The sequence below is a fragment of the Callorhinus ursinus genome, unplaced genomic scaffold, assembly GCF_003265705.2.
Source record: "Callorhinus ursinus isolate GAN/ISIS: 27379988/994484 unplaced genomic scaffold, GSC_fseal_2.0 scaffold16, whole genome shotgun sequence".
In the NCBI taxonomy this organism is placed as follows: Eukaryota; Metazoa; Chordata; class Mammalia; order Carnivora; family Otariidae; genus Callorhinus; species Callorhinus ursinus.
In genome coordinates this window covers 11,386,855-11,399,641 of record NW_027397078.1, presented here as the reverse complement: position 1 = coordinate 11,399,641, position 12,787 = coordinate 11,386,855, and the positions used below count along the sequence as shown (strand labels likewise).

Genomic DNA, 12,787 nt, shown 5'->3' with positions numbered 1-12,787 from the left:
TTCTCAACCTTTAATGCGCACGTGAATCACCTGGGGATCTTGTTAAATATGCTGATTTTGATTCGATAGGTTTGGGGCGAAGTCTGAGCTGCTGCGTTTTTAACACGCTCCCAGGTGATGCTGATCGGCTGCCTCGAGGACCACACTTTGAGTGTACTAGGGACTCGAGGTCTTCACCTCCAGCGCCAGGTGTGTGTGTGCCCATGCTCAGCTTTCCGGATCGGTGTCCCGCACGTCCCCGGCCTTCCGCCGGGAAGGGAGGAGCCGGGGGCGGAGCGGGAGGAGTGGCGCGGGCCCCGAGTGGGTCCTGCCGGAGATCACCTCGGCCCCTTGGAGAGGCGGCCGAGCTGCGGCGGCGCAGGAGGGGGCGGGTTCGGCGAGGGCGCGGCCTCTCGGAGGGGGGAGTACGACGCACATCCCCCGCGCCCGCCCGGGCCACTCGGGAGCTTCGCGGCAGCCCGGTGCCCCACTTGGCAATCCGCTCCGTGCTTCTTCCTCGCGCCCGCCTCCTCTAGTCACCTCCCGTCTCAGCCTCCCTGCTCCATCCCCGCCGCATCAACGGCCAGCCGAGCGCCTCCGTGAGCGAGAGGTGGTGCGCGGGGCTGCAGGGCGCGCCCTCCAGCGGACCCCGGCCCGGCATTGGGGGGCACGGGCAGCAGCATGGACACCAAGCGCTGCTTCGCCAACCGCTTCGATGACTACCAGGGCAGTCTGCTGGCGGGCCAGTGCGAGGAGGCGGTGGCGCCCTTGGTCACCGCCACCATCGAGCGCATCCTTCAGGAGCTGCCCCCGCTCGGGGGCGGTGCTGAGGCCCGGGGGGCGGCGGCCGCGGCCAGCAGCTGCCAAGGCGGGCTGTACGGCGGCGTGGCCGGGGTGGCCTACATGCTCTACCACGTCTCGCAGAGCCCGCTCTTTGCCGGGGCCCGGGAGCGCTACCTGCGCTCGGCCAAGCGCCTCATTGACGCGTGCGCCCGCGCCGAGGAGTGGGGCGAGCCGGACGCCGACACCCGCGCTGCCTTCTTGCTCGGGGGAGCGGGCGTGTACGCCGTGGCCACGCTCGTGTACCACGCCCTGGGCCGGTCCGACTACGTGCAGCCGCTCGGCAAGTTCCGGGCTCTGTGCGCCGTCTGCGCGCCGGTCTCCTTCCTGGAGTGCGGCTCGGACGAGCTGTTCGTGGGCCGCGCGGGCTACCTGTGCGCCGCGCTGGTGCTCAAGCAGAAACTCGCCCAGGAGGTAAGAGGCAGCCCCGGCCGCGGGGGGGGCGCTCGCCGCCTGCCCGGCCCTTCCCCGGACTCCCGGCTGCGGGAGCAGCGCCCCCGGCTCTTCTCTTTCTCTTTGTTACTCTGTCTGGCGCTGTCGTTTCCTCAGTCTCCAGAGGTTCACCTCCTGTTTTTGTCCGTCTTCCCTCCTCTCTTTTTCAGTCTCTCATTTGTTGGGATTCCCCGTCTTTGCGCTTTGTTTTACACCGAACGTGGCATCTCCCCAGATGCGCCTCTGCCCAACAGCTTCCTGGAGGCCCTTTCAAGTGAGGGAGAAAAAAAAAAAAACCTTGAAAATGAAAGGGATTTCCCTTCCTTTGACCCTCCTGTCAAAAAGCTGAAGCACCCTCGAATGTTAAGAGTATTGGAAGTTTGGGGGGCTGGTTAGGCTATCATTGTTCGAATCGCTAACGTGGAGGTAAATGGCTTTGGCGACCGCCCCCCCCTCCCATCCCGCGCGCGCGCGCGCGCGCCTCGGTCTGTAACCCAGAATTACTGCCCAGCTGCGGGTCTGATGTGCTGACTGTGGTTGCTTACTCTTAAGTTCATTTCAGGGCTCTTTTAAAATGCCTATCTGATGGGGGTGTCCTCTTTTAAATGCATAAATGTAGACAGAAGTTTACCCCATTGGAATCGAATGTGCAGTTTTCATTCTAAAACGCGTAGATAGGATTGTCTAGACGACAGCGTGCTTAATAGGGCAGGTTTTCTTAATGAATAGCTTTCCAGTGGCTCCTTGAAGTGAATTGGATTTCACAACTACATATGGGTTTGGTTGTTTCTTTTTTTTTTCCTGGATTCACTTTGAATACAGCATGTGGCTATTAGAAGAGAATGTGCCAGTTCCTGTGGAGTAGGGGGGGAAAAAATCCTCCAAAGGATCATAGTAACTAGAACTGAAAGCGAGGCATTTTCATTCATAACCCAGTGGAGCCAAATATTGTTCTAGGGAGGAAGTGACACATTGAACATGACTTTATTTGGGTGAAAGAGGCGTTTGAAGAAAAATTAAAGGTACACAGTATTTTTAAAGTGTAATTAACTTAGATAACTTCTAAGATAACAGAGGCAGACTTGATTTTTTTTATTTATAGCAGGTGAGGTTGATCCAAGTGAGAAAAACATCACTAAAGACTGTGCACTGTGTTAGAACGGCAGCAAAGATCTGTGTGACAAAGTTGTCTTGAAATAGTTCACTCTGCTTCTGAGTCACTTATCTGCTAGCAGTTCCCCAAGAGCCCTTCCAGTTGTATAAAACCCTTCAGAAGGCCACAGGGCTATTTACATATCATTTGCATTACATTTGCATCTGCTCCTCAGACCTTGCTGTCTGGCGGTAGGCAATTTTCAAATTCGGGGGTTTTTCCCCCCCCTGCTTTCCCTTTTTGTGCCTTGGGGCCTTCTCTCCAGAATAGAGTGGCAAAGAGTGGGAGACCCATCAGGTCATACAAGTGGAAACAGACCTCAAGGACTCGTTGCCCCAAAACTGGTGGCCCAGGGCCAGCGGGCAACGCTGATCCAAAAAGACATTTATTAAGACGTCTCTGCTGCCCTCCTGCCAAACCAAATCTGTCTTTTAATACTAATCAATTTGAGGTGCTTTGGCCCCTACTCCCAGGAGACAGAACAAGTTCTGAGGGTTAAACCACTGCCCCCCCCCCCAAAAAAAGCAGCTCTTAACCTGAGCAAATAAGCTAGTCTCAGTGCCAGCCTCAGCTGCAGTAATCTGAGAAATTCAGGCTTGAAAAGTGCAGGGCAGGGGCTAAGCACGCCTGGCTGGAAGCCCTTATGCGGGGAAAATAAGTCTGCGCCATCCCCACTCCCGCATCCTAGCCAGCATAGGGCTTTGCCCTCAGTAGATGATCCATAAATGTTGATTAAATTGAGTTGCCAACTTCTGTCATTTCTCTATAAGTAATCTGTTATTGTGTCCTGGGTTTCTTTCCTTCCACTGTCATTTATATTTACTTTCCTCTGGCAATTCCCTCAGTTATCACCCTAGTCTAGACCCTCCCCGCACTACTTGGCTCAGCTTTCGCACCTAATAAATCAATGAATGAATGAATCCCCATTTACTGGGATTAGTGCAATATACTCAGCTGGATTCTCTCAAGCCATTACACTGATCTCTTAGAAACCAATCTTAAAAGCACTTCATTATGCCATTTCCCCACTCAGCATCCTGCAGTGGCTCCCTATTACCTTTCCTCCAGTGACTTCTCATCTTTCTCAGAGCTTTAAAATGGCCGAGAAGGCCCCACATGATTTGGCCCGCCTGCATACCTATTACACTTTTGCTCACTCTGCTTCAACCACACTGGCCTTCTTGCTGTTTTAAGCATTTATTTTCTCGGGGTATTTGTACTCACTGTTCCCTTTGCTTGGAGTACTCTTCCCCTAGCTATTTTTATATATATCTTTGACCTTGTATAGGTCGCTACCTCATCAGTGAAGCCTTCCCTGTTCACCCTCTATGAAACTGCAACCTTGTCCCCCGACTTGATGCCCTTTACTTGTTCCATTTTGCTTGTTTATGTCTTTTCCAATTAGAAGGTAAGCTCTACACATGTAGAGTTTTTATTTTATTGCTATATTCCCATCGTTAAGATGGTACCTGGGACATATTCAGGTTCTCACCTTTTCTTTTGGGATTATTGCAAATATTGTTTATGGCTTGCTTTGCCACTCATTTTGAATGGTGACCCATTTATCAATATTTCCTTTATGGTTGTGCTTTTGGTGTCATACTGGTAGGAATATGTCCTATTGGTAGGAACTCTTTCCTGCCACCAAAGTCTCAGTAAATATGTGTTGCCTGAATAAATGAATACCACTTTCTTGGAAATTTTGCCTCAGATCAAGCTTAACCTTTAGACTGGTGCTTGTTAAACTTGAACTTTCACGGGAATCACCTGCAGATCTTGTCAATAGAATATGGACTGATTCAGCAGGCCTGGCATTGGGCCTAAGATTCTGCATTTCTCACAATTTCCCAGGTGATGCTGCTGGTCCAGGGATCACACTTTGAAGAGCAAGGCAATGCCGTGCTGCATAGGTTTTGGCATACCAGTCATGTCTATTAAGCTATGTATGCTATAAGACACCATTCTCTGAAGCTTGATATATTTTTTTTTATAAGGTTGTAGTTGAGAATACTGATTATCCTATCATGCTTTCATTATAAGGACCCACAAGGGGAATGTCTCTCAGTACTTAGAGTACAGAAATAGTTGTGCTCTTCCTGGAAATTGATTTTTTTTTTAAATCTTCAGAATATGTCACATAACTGACATGTTTCTCGCTTGAGGCTGGCTACTAGGAAGCCTATGGCCAGAATTGCCCACATAAGCTGGTGTAAAGTGCCTTATATACTTCATACTAGCGTTTAATTTGGGGTTTAAATTTTTTTCTTCCTTAGTCTACCCTTTTTTGACTTGTCTTCCTTCCACCTGATTTTATTGTTTGCATTGATAAGAATCAGAGATGAGAAAACACATGTGTCAATGTACGTAGAGAGACAGCAACAGGAAGAGTCACTCTAACCAGGTAATATAGTTTTGTTCAATTTGGCTCTCCTGAAAATACTCAAGGGAAGTAGTTTTGATGGATTGTTAAGCAGATATCCTTGAGCAATGGGGCACTGAAGTCCTATGAAATCATACCATAGAAACTTACATTGGGTCCATTCTGCTTTCCAGATGGGTGAAAATGTAGCAGGGAAAGGAATTTAGAAAGAAATGGTGGAGGGATAAAGGGGAGGCCTAGGGACCACGGTTAAAATAATAACTTTGCTGCTGGATGACCTTGGACAAATAATTTAACATGTCGGAGCCTCAGTTTCCTCACTTGTGAAATGGATGAATGATAGCTTCCTTTTCACTTAATTCTGTCGTTAATTCCTTCATTCCATGAATGTCAGGTTTTTACACGTGCCAGGCCCCTTGCTAGATGCCAGGACTTAGTAGTGAACAAAAGTCAATATAATTATGTTGTGGCAAGTGCTCTGAAGGAAGTAAACAGGAAATACCTGGGGACGGGGCAGGATAGGAGAGGTGAGGGGTGCTGCCTGGCAGACAGTAGCGAGGAAGACGTCTCTGTGGAGGTGATGTCCTGGTTCATCACTGAAGCCTGAGCACAAAGCTGCTGCTTTAAGAGCAGGCATTCCAGGCAGAGGAGACAGCAAGTTTGAAGCCCCCTGAGGTGGGAATCTGCTTGGAGATTTCAAAGAAATGGAAGGCTGCCTGCATAATGGGTGCAGAGTGAGCTAGGGCTAGAGGGATGGGAGAGCCCCCAGCCGGGTAGGAGCCTTGAGCCAGCTCAAACCAGATCCTGCAGAGCCAGGTCAGTCAGGAGTTGGGGCTTGTTTCAGGTTTAAATGGTTATGTCTTCATCTTACCTTTAAAAAAGATCACCGGGTTTTCTGCATGGACAGCAGATTGAACAGTCACAAGGGGCACTAGTTTCAGGGGGCCTAAACCCCTTTTGTGCCAAGGACTCCTTTGTAAATCTGGTGACCTCATCGATACCTCTTAGAATATCATTTTTAGGGGCATAAAATCACTTAGGATTACAAAGGAAGCCAGTTACCAAAACGTTTAAAAAATTGTGATGAGTAGAATTTGTGTTTATTAACACGTTAAATAAGATTTTGCAGCAAGCCTAAGGATTATGGTACCTTTGAAAGAGTGATGAGGGTCAATGATATTTCGAGCTGTCTTCAACAACTGCAGTGTGATAGGAATATAGCTGTGATTTTTATAGGTGGCAAAGTCACAAGTACTTGGGTGGTTTGTGGTCTGCATTTGTAATGAAAGGAAATGCTAACTTGTTTAAATGAGATTTGAGGAAATACAGATGTGATTTTATTTCCCCAGCCAAAGGGGGCTGGTCTGGAAGTTGCTGTGGTGACTCACTTTAGATAAAGTGCCTAGTATTAGTGCTTGGCACACAGTAGCCGCTTAATGGAATCAGTGCTGTTCCGTTTTGCATCTACTAACAGAAAATCAAAGTGATTCTGAACGTCCTATAGAAAATCGTACCGAATACAAGGAATCTATCTTCCTGCTATAATTATATATATCTATTGCTAGATTGTTAATTGGGTCTTGGGCTCATTCCTAAGGCAGGTGGTTGGCAGCTGTGTAAGTGGGGATGCTTTTAGCTGCAAATAATAGAATGTCCAATAAAAAGTGATCTGAATAATGGGAACATTTATTACCTCACTTTCTAAGGGGTGTAGAGCTAGGCCATTACAGATTGGTCCAGCAACTCGAGAAAGTCATCAGAACCCAAGCCCTTTCCAACCTTTTTCTCTGCAGTTCTGTGTAGGAGCCTCCTGCTCTCTGGGGTTGCAGGATGGCTACTGTCATTCCAAGCATTATGTTCCCATACAACTAAAGTAGAAAGGAAGGGTCTGAGGCGTTTTTCTTGCATCTTTAAAAAAAATCATATAAAACATTTTATACTTGAAGAATTTCCCTTCTGCCTTATTGTCCAGCACTTAGTCACTGGCCACTTCTGGTTTCAGGGGAGGCTGGGAAGACTAGTGTCCTTCATTTTTAACCTGGATCATTGAATGCACGTTCTGACAAGAAAGAGGAAGAAGGAGAAGCTGTTGAGTGGATACCAAAATGTCTGCCTCCTGACGCCCCTTGGCAAGGTGTGTCTTATGACCTCCCACTTCCTTGGCTGGTATGAATAATGTTGTCACGAACATGGGGATGCATACATCTCTTTGAGATCCTGTTTTCATTTCCTTTGGATAAATACCTAGAAGTGGAATTGCTGGATTGTAGTAGGGTAGTTCTATTTTTACTTTTTTGAGGAACCTCCAGACTATCAATTTACATTTCCAGCAACAATGCACAAGGGTTTCCTTTTGTCCACATCCTCACCAACACTTGTTAGTTCTTGTCTTTCTGATGATAGCCTTCTAACAGGGGTGATGTAAGATCCTATAGTGGTTTTGATTTGCATTTCCCTGGTGGTTAATGATGTTGAGCACCTTTTCATGTACCCGTTGGCCATGGGTGTGTCTTCTTTGGAAAAATGTCTATACAGGTCCTCTACCCATTTTTAAATCAAGCTGTTTGTTTTGCTATTGCATTGTATGGAGTTGTTTATATATTTTGGATATTAGCTTCTTTTTCAAAATATATTTTGCAGATGTTTTCTTCTATTCCATAGGTTGCCTTTTCATTTTGTTCATAGTTTCCATTGCTGTGCAGAAGTTTTTTAGTTTGATGTAGTCCCATTTACTGACTTCTACTTTTGTTGCTTGTGCTTTTGGTGTCCTATCCAGAAAATCATTGCTAAGACCAATGTAAAGGAGCGTTTTCTTTGTTTTCTTCATGTTTCACAGTTTCACGTCTTATGTTTAAGTCTTTACTCCATTTTGAGTTAATTTTTGTGAGTGGTGTAAGATAGGAGTTCAATTTCACTTTTCTGCATGTGGTTACTCAGTTTTTCTAGCACCACTTACTGAAGAAACTATCTTGTCTCCATTGAGTAGTCTTGGCTCCCATGTCAGATACTAGTTGACCATATATGTGTGGATTTATTTCTGGGCTCTTGATTTTTCTTTCATTGGTCTATGTTTTTATGCCAGTACCATACTGTTTTGATTACTCTAGCCTTGTAATATAGTTCAAAATCAGGAAGTGTGATGCCTCGAACTGTGTTGTTCTTCCTTAGGACTGCTTTGACTATTCAGGGTCTTCTGTGGTTTCATGTCTTTTAGTATTTTTTCTAGTACTATGTTGACTAGGCATGGTAAGTGTGAGCACCCCTGTGTCTTGTTCCTGATCTTAGAGGAAAAGCATTCAACCTTTTATCATTGAGTATGATGTTAGCTGTCATCTTCTCTTATATGGCCTTGATCATGTTGAGGTATGTTCTTTCTATACCCAATTTGTTGAGAGTTTTTATCATAATTGGGTGTTGAATTTTGTCAAATGCTTTTTCTGCATGTCTCAAGATAATCCTATGATTTTTTTTTGTCTTTCCTTCTATTAATGTGCTATATCACATTTATTAGCATATGTTGAACCATTTTTGCATCACAGGGATGAATCCCATTTGGTCATGTTGTATGATCCTTTAATGTGTTGTTGAATTTGGTTTGCTAGTATTTTGTTGCACGTGTTTGCATCTTTAGTCATTAGGGGTATTGGCCTGTAGTGCCTTTATCTGGCTTTGGTGTCAGGGTAATGCTGTCCTCATAAAATGAGTTGGAAGTGTCCCCTCCTTTTCAATTTTTTGGAAGAATTTGAGAGGATTGACATTCTTTTTTAATTGCTTGGTAGAATTCTTCAGAACCAGTTGGTCCTGGTCTGTCTTTGATGGGAGATTTTTGATTACTGATTCCATCTCCTTACTCCTTATTGGTCTGTCTAGATTTTCTATTTCATTTTAAAGATTTTATTTATTTGACAGAGCACAAGTAGGGGGAGTGGCAGGCAGAGGGAGAGGGAGAAGCAGACTCCCTGCTGAGCAGGCACATCTCCTTGTAGGTTTAAGAACTCTGTTAACAATCTGTGAATGAATGCATGGATTCCTTTTTTTCTTCTTGATAAATATAATTTTGCACTATATATACAAGGGTTTTTGTTTGTTTGTTTTTTGTTTTTTGTTTTTTTAGAATTTCTTTAAAGGCCCAAATAGACCAAGTTCCAGCAGTTTTAAATTAGTTCATAATAATAGAAGAGACACTTTATTACATTGCCAGATCAGATAAAAAACATGATCTTGATGTTTAAGGAACCACTCCCATTTTAGAATCATTTAATTAAATTTACCTGTGTGATATGAAGTAGTGCTGCCCCCATTTTAAATTAATTTAAATGGAAAATGCTTAGACCTTTTCCTTTTTCTTTTTTATGATACAATGATTTAACCTTAGTAATGCAGATTTCCTTAGAATTTATTTATACCTTTTCATCTATTAAATACATTCCACTAAAACCTAAGCTTATTGTTTGCATTGTAATTATTTGGCGAGAACATGGCTTGTAATTTTCTTATTACAGAATAAATTGGGGGGAAATGTGCATAGTAAAAACTCTTTTAAATGGATTGAATTTTTTTGCCAATAACTTAACCTCCCAGTGTTCTATAAGAGGTTGTTTTAATGGACTTTCACTGTATTTATTGACCTCTGAATGTGAAAATGACAGGTTGTATTAATTTTTTATTAACTTGGCTGTTTTCATTTTTGTCGGTTAATTTAATGAGTGATGTTTGTCATGTGACTGGCCCCTACAAAACGCACAGATTTCCTCCATGTGGCAGGGAGGTCCTTTAATATCCCCACATGGGGATGGTCTCTTGGTAAACTGGCCAACAATCTGTGGTGTGGTCAAGTAAGTGTTTTTCTTCATGATTGACTTTCACTGATTGATCTCTGACCTATATTCATTAAGTACAGTGCCTTGGATGTTTGGTTTGTCCCAAAGAAAAACATGTTTCCATGAATTATATATAAGTACCACTTATCTTTGCCTAATTATTTTCTTTATGGATTGAGTTACTAGGGAAACCCACCAAGTTAACAGACTCATTACTTTTGGGGTGCTAGCCACTTGGACAAGTTACATTTTCAGGAAGTCATTTTGATCCATCTTTTCGCAAGCTGAACAAGAAAGTATTTTGTTTAAGATCAGGTTTCCTTTTCTGAATAGCTTTACCCATCCAAAAACCCAGACAAACAAATGACTTTGACACGTTGAAGTGTGAGTGTTGCTACCTGGGCCATAAAGAAGCTGTTTCTCAGAGGAGAGGCAGTCTTACAGACTTGATGGGTGAGAACATCATCTAAATTAGAGGTGGCAAAACAAATATTGGTCATAGCACTATGTGCAGTTAGCTGTCACTGTGCCCATCTGCTGGCTCCATTGCTTTGCATGGAATGGATTTCCTGTGCTCAGTGGTGTGTTGAAATCTGGTGTCCATGGCAACCAAAACATCACCAATCTCAAAGCACTCACTATGGGGACCAGCTGAATCTCCACTTACACAATGACTTTAGGAGGGAGCCACATTCCTAACAGACTTTACAGCTATCTAAGGCTGAAGAGATCCAGCGCTCAACCAGAAAGGAAGTATTATCCTCATGCACATTTCAATAACATAACCTTACTGTTTGAAATGTTCTTTCCTTGTGAGGCAAAGAGAATTGCACGTGCATCACAGATTGCAACTGTTGAAATAGGTTGGACTCTCAATGAAGGCAGTTTAATGAGCAGAACTTCCAGAGTCCGATAGCTTTGGGATTGGATCCTGGCTCCACCACAATCGTTGGTTGACCTTAGCCAAGTTTCATAGCATCTTTGAGGCTGAATTTCCTCATGTGCGAAATGTAGTACAAGCAGCACTCACCTTATAGGTGTGTTATGAAGATCCAATGAGAATGGGCATGTAATGTGCTTAGCAGAGGGTCTGTTAGGCACAGAGTAAAAACTCTAAGTCAGCCATTATTAGTGTTTTCAGTATGCTTACTGTTAATGTGAAGCAAGACTCTGTGCTGGCTAAATAATATAGGTATGGTTTTTGGACATTCAGCCAGTCTGTCTAACGTTCCCTGTGGTGGCATTCAGAGCTGCTCTGCCCCCGATCACAACAGCAGAGCTTTGAGATCTTCACACAGAGGCCGTAGGGCTGGAGGGAGACCTCTTCTGCTATGCCACCCAGGAGATGAAGGTGAGCAGCTCAGAGAGATTGTGTGTCAGAGTAAATCGAGCGGCTGGTCATCGGCCCTGAAAGACGAACCTATGCGTGCTGCCCTTTGCACTTTGCTTTCTCTGGGAAAAGGGCTGTTCTTTTCTCTTCTGAAAATTTCAGGCCCTTTGCAGACTTATTCTAGGAATTGGCTTTCCTGTGTCTCTGACTTGTGCTCCTCGGAGTAAATCGCCTAATTGGCTTTCAGCTACTGGAAATTGCTATGCAAGTGATGGTGGAATGTTTCTTGGTCTGTTCCCCCAGAATCTGAGTGGCAGATTGAGCAAACTCTCTTAAGTTGTCGTCTTTGCTTCTAAGGATCATTTGCTTGCATGGCACTCATTCAGAATTTGAGCCAAATTTCAATAGTTGTATCTCTGGTGAAGTGACAACATCAAATGAGTTTTCCTCAGCAAATGTTCCGGATCATGTATATTTGGTAGCTTGTTTCAGAAAAGGATTAATACAATTAAGGATTCTTTCAAGTGTTTCTTAAGCTTCTGGGCCCAGAACTTACGTTTTTTTCTTGCATTAATGCACTTTTCTATTTGCATTTCAAGACTATGTAGTATAGGCTCACTGTCAATTCTACAAACTTATATCAACATTTTACTCTTTAGCTCCTAACTCCTGTTTATATTCATTTATATCATGATCTTAATATTTATATTGCTCTAATAATAAAAGGATAATTGTGACTTCCTCCTATCACTAATCATTGAGTGGTTATGTATATTCATTAGTTCTGCCTACAGTCTTCAATACCACACTAACTGGCTCTAGATCTTGGCCTTCATCTTTATGGGGGTCTGTTCTATTTGTCTCTGATCTGTGGCCTTCGGTCGTATTTCTCACATGTGAGCACACATTAGAATCCCTTAAAGGGCTTGTTATAACACAGATGGCTGGGCTCCATCCCTAGAGTTTCTGATTCTGTAGGTCTGGAGGGGGGGCCTGAGACTTTGCACTATTAACAACTTCCGGATGCTGCTGCTCATTTGGAGACTACATTTTTAGAACCACTGCCTTAGATTATTCCCTTAACCTTGAGCAAACATCTCAGAAATGGTGAGAACTAGGTGAAGGCATAGTGTGATAGTACCACAAACTTGTTATCACCACCAGAAAATAACTCAAAAGGACAGGACTTCCTGTATGACAGGCACTGTGATAAGCATATTGTAGGACCTATTATGTGACTCAGAGGTTCAGTAACTTCCCTGTCATCACACAGCTGGTAAAGTTGTTTAACCCATGTTTGACTATAGAACTGCTTCACTTCTAGGGCTTTAAGTCAGGTCAGACTTCTGCATGTTTTTCTACTAACATTTACACTGCTAAGAGAAGAGTGAGTTATACCTAAGACATTGGGAAGAATAGACAGTATGAAGCTGAAGGTGTCACTGAAGTGTAACTTAAAATTGAATAGAAATGGCAGTACAGGAGAGTGTTCTACAATTGTCACAAACTTCCAGAAGCCACGGCTTCCTGGAATGCTAGAAACGTTCAGGAATGGGAGGTTCTCAAAACCCATGGTAGCGTGGGGACTTGAGTCAGGTCTGAAAACGGAAGAACTAGTTGCAAGTTTGATAGAATGATTAGACATCTAGATCCTTTCCCAAACCCACGCAACTAGATGATGATATTAGGCTAGTTCTCCAAAAACTGACTCTGGGCTGTAGACTGATGTGGAAGTGCTTCATTAAGAAAGTGCTTCTAAGGGGCGCCTGGGTGGCTCAGGTCATGATCCCAGGGTCCTGGGATGGAGCCCCGCATCAGGCTCCCTGCTCAGCGGGGAGTCTGCTTCTCTCTCT

The 12,787-nt window shown here is 44.2% G+C and overlaps 1 protein-coding gene across 2 annotated transcripts in view; it reads left to right on the top strand.

Annotated features, from left to right (window-relative positions):
- The first annotated feature begins 455 nt into the window (after positions 1-455).
- LANCL3 (LanC like family member 3) overlaps positions 456-12,787 on the top strand; it is a 100,019-nt gene continuing 87,687 nt past the window's right edge. For both annotated transcript variants that reach the window (XM_073901931.1, XM_025857839.2), the window contains exon 1: positions 456-1,233. In XM_073901931.1, the coding sequence (XP_073758032.1) occupies positions 661-1,233 (573 nt within the window). In that variant the 5' untranslated portion in view covers positions 456-660. The remainder of the gene's footprint in view (positions 1,234-12,787) is intronic.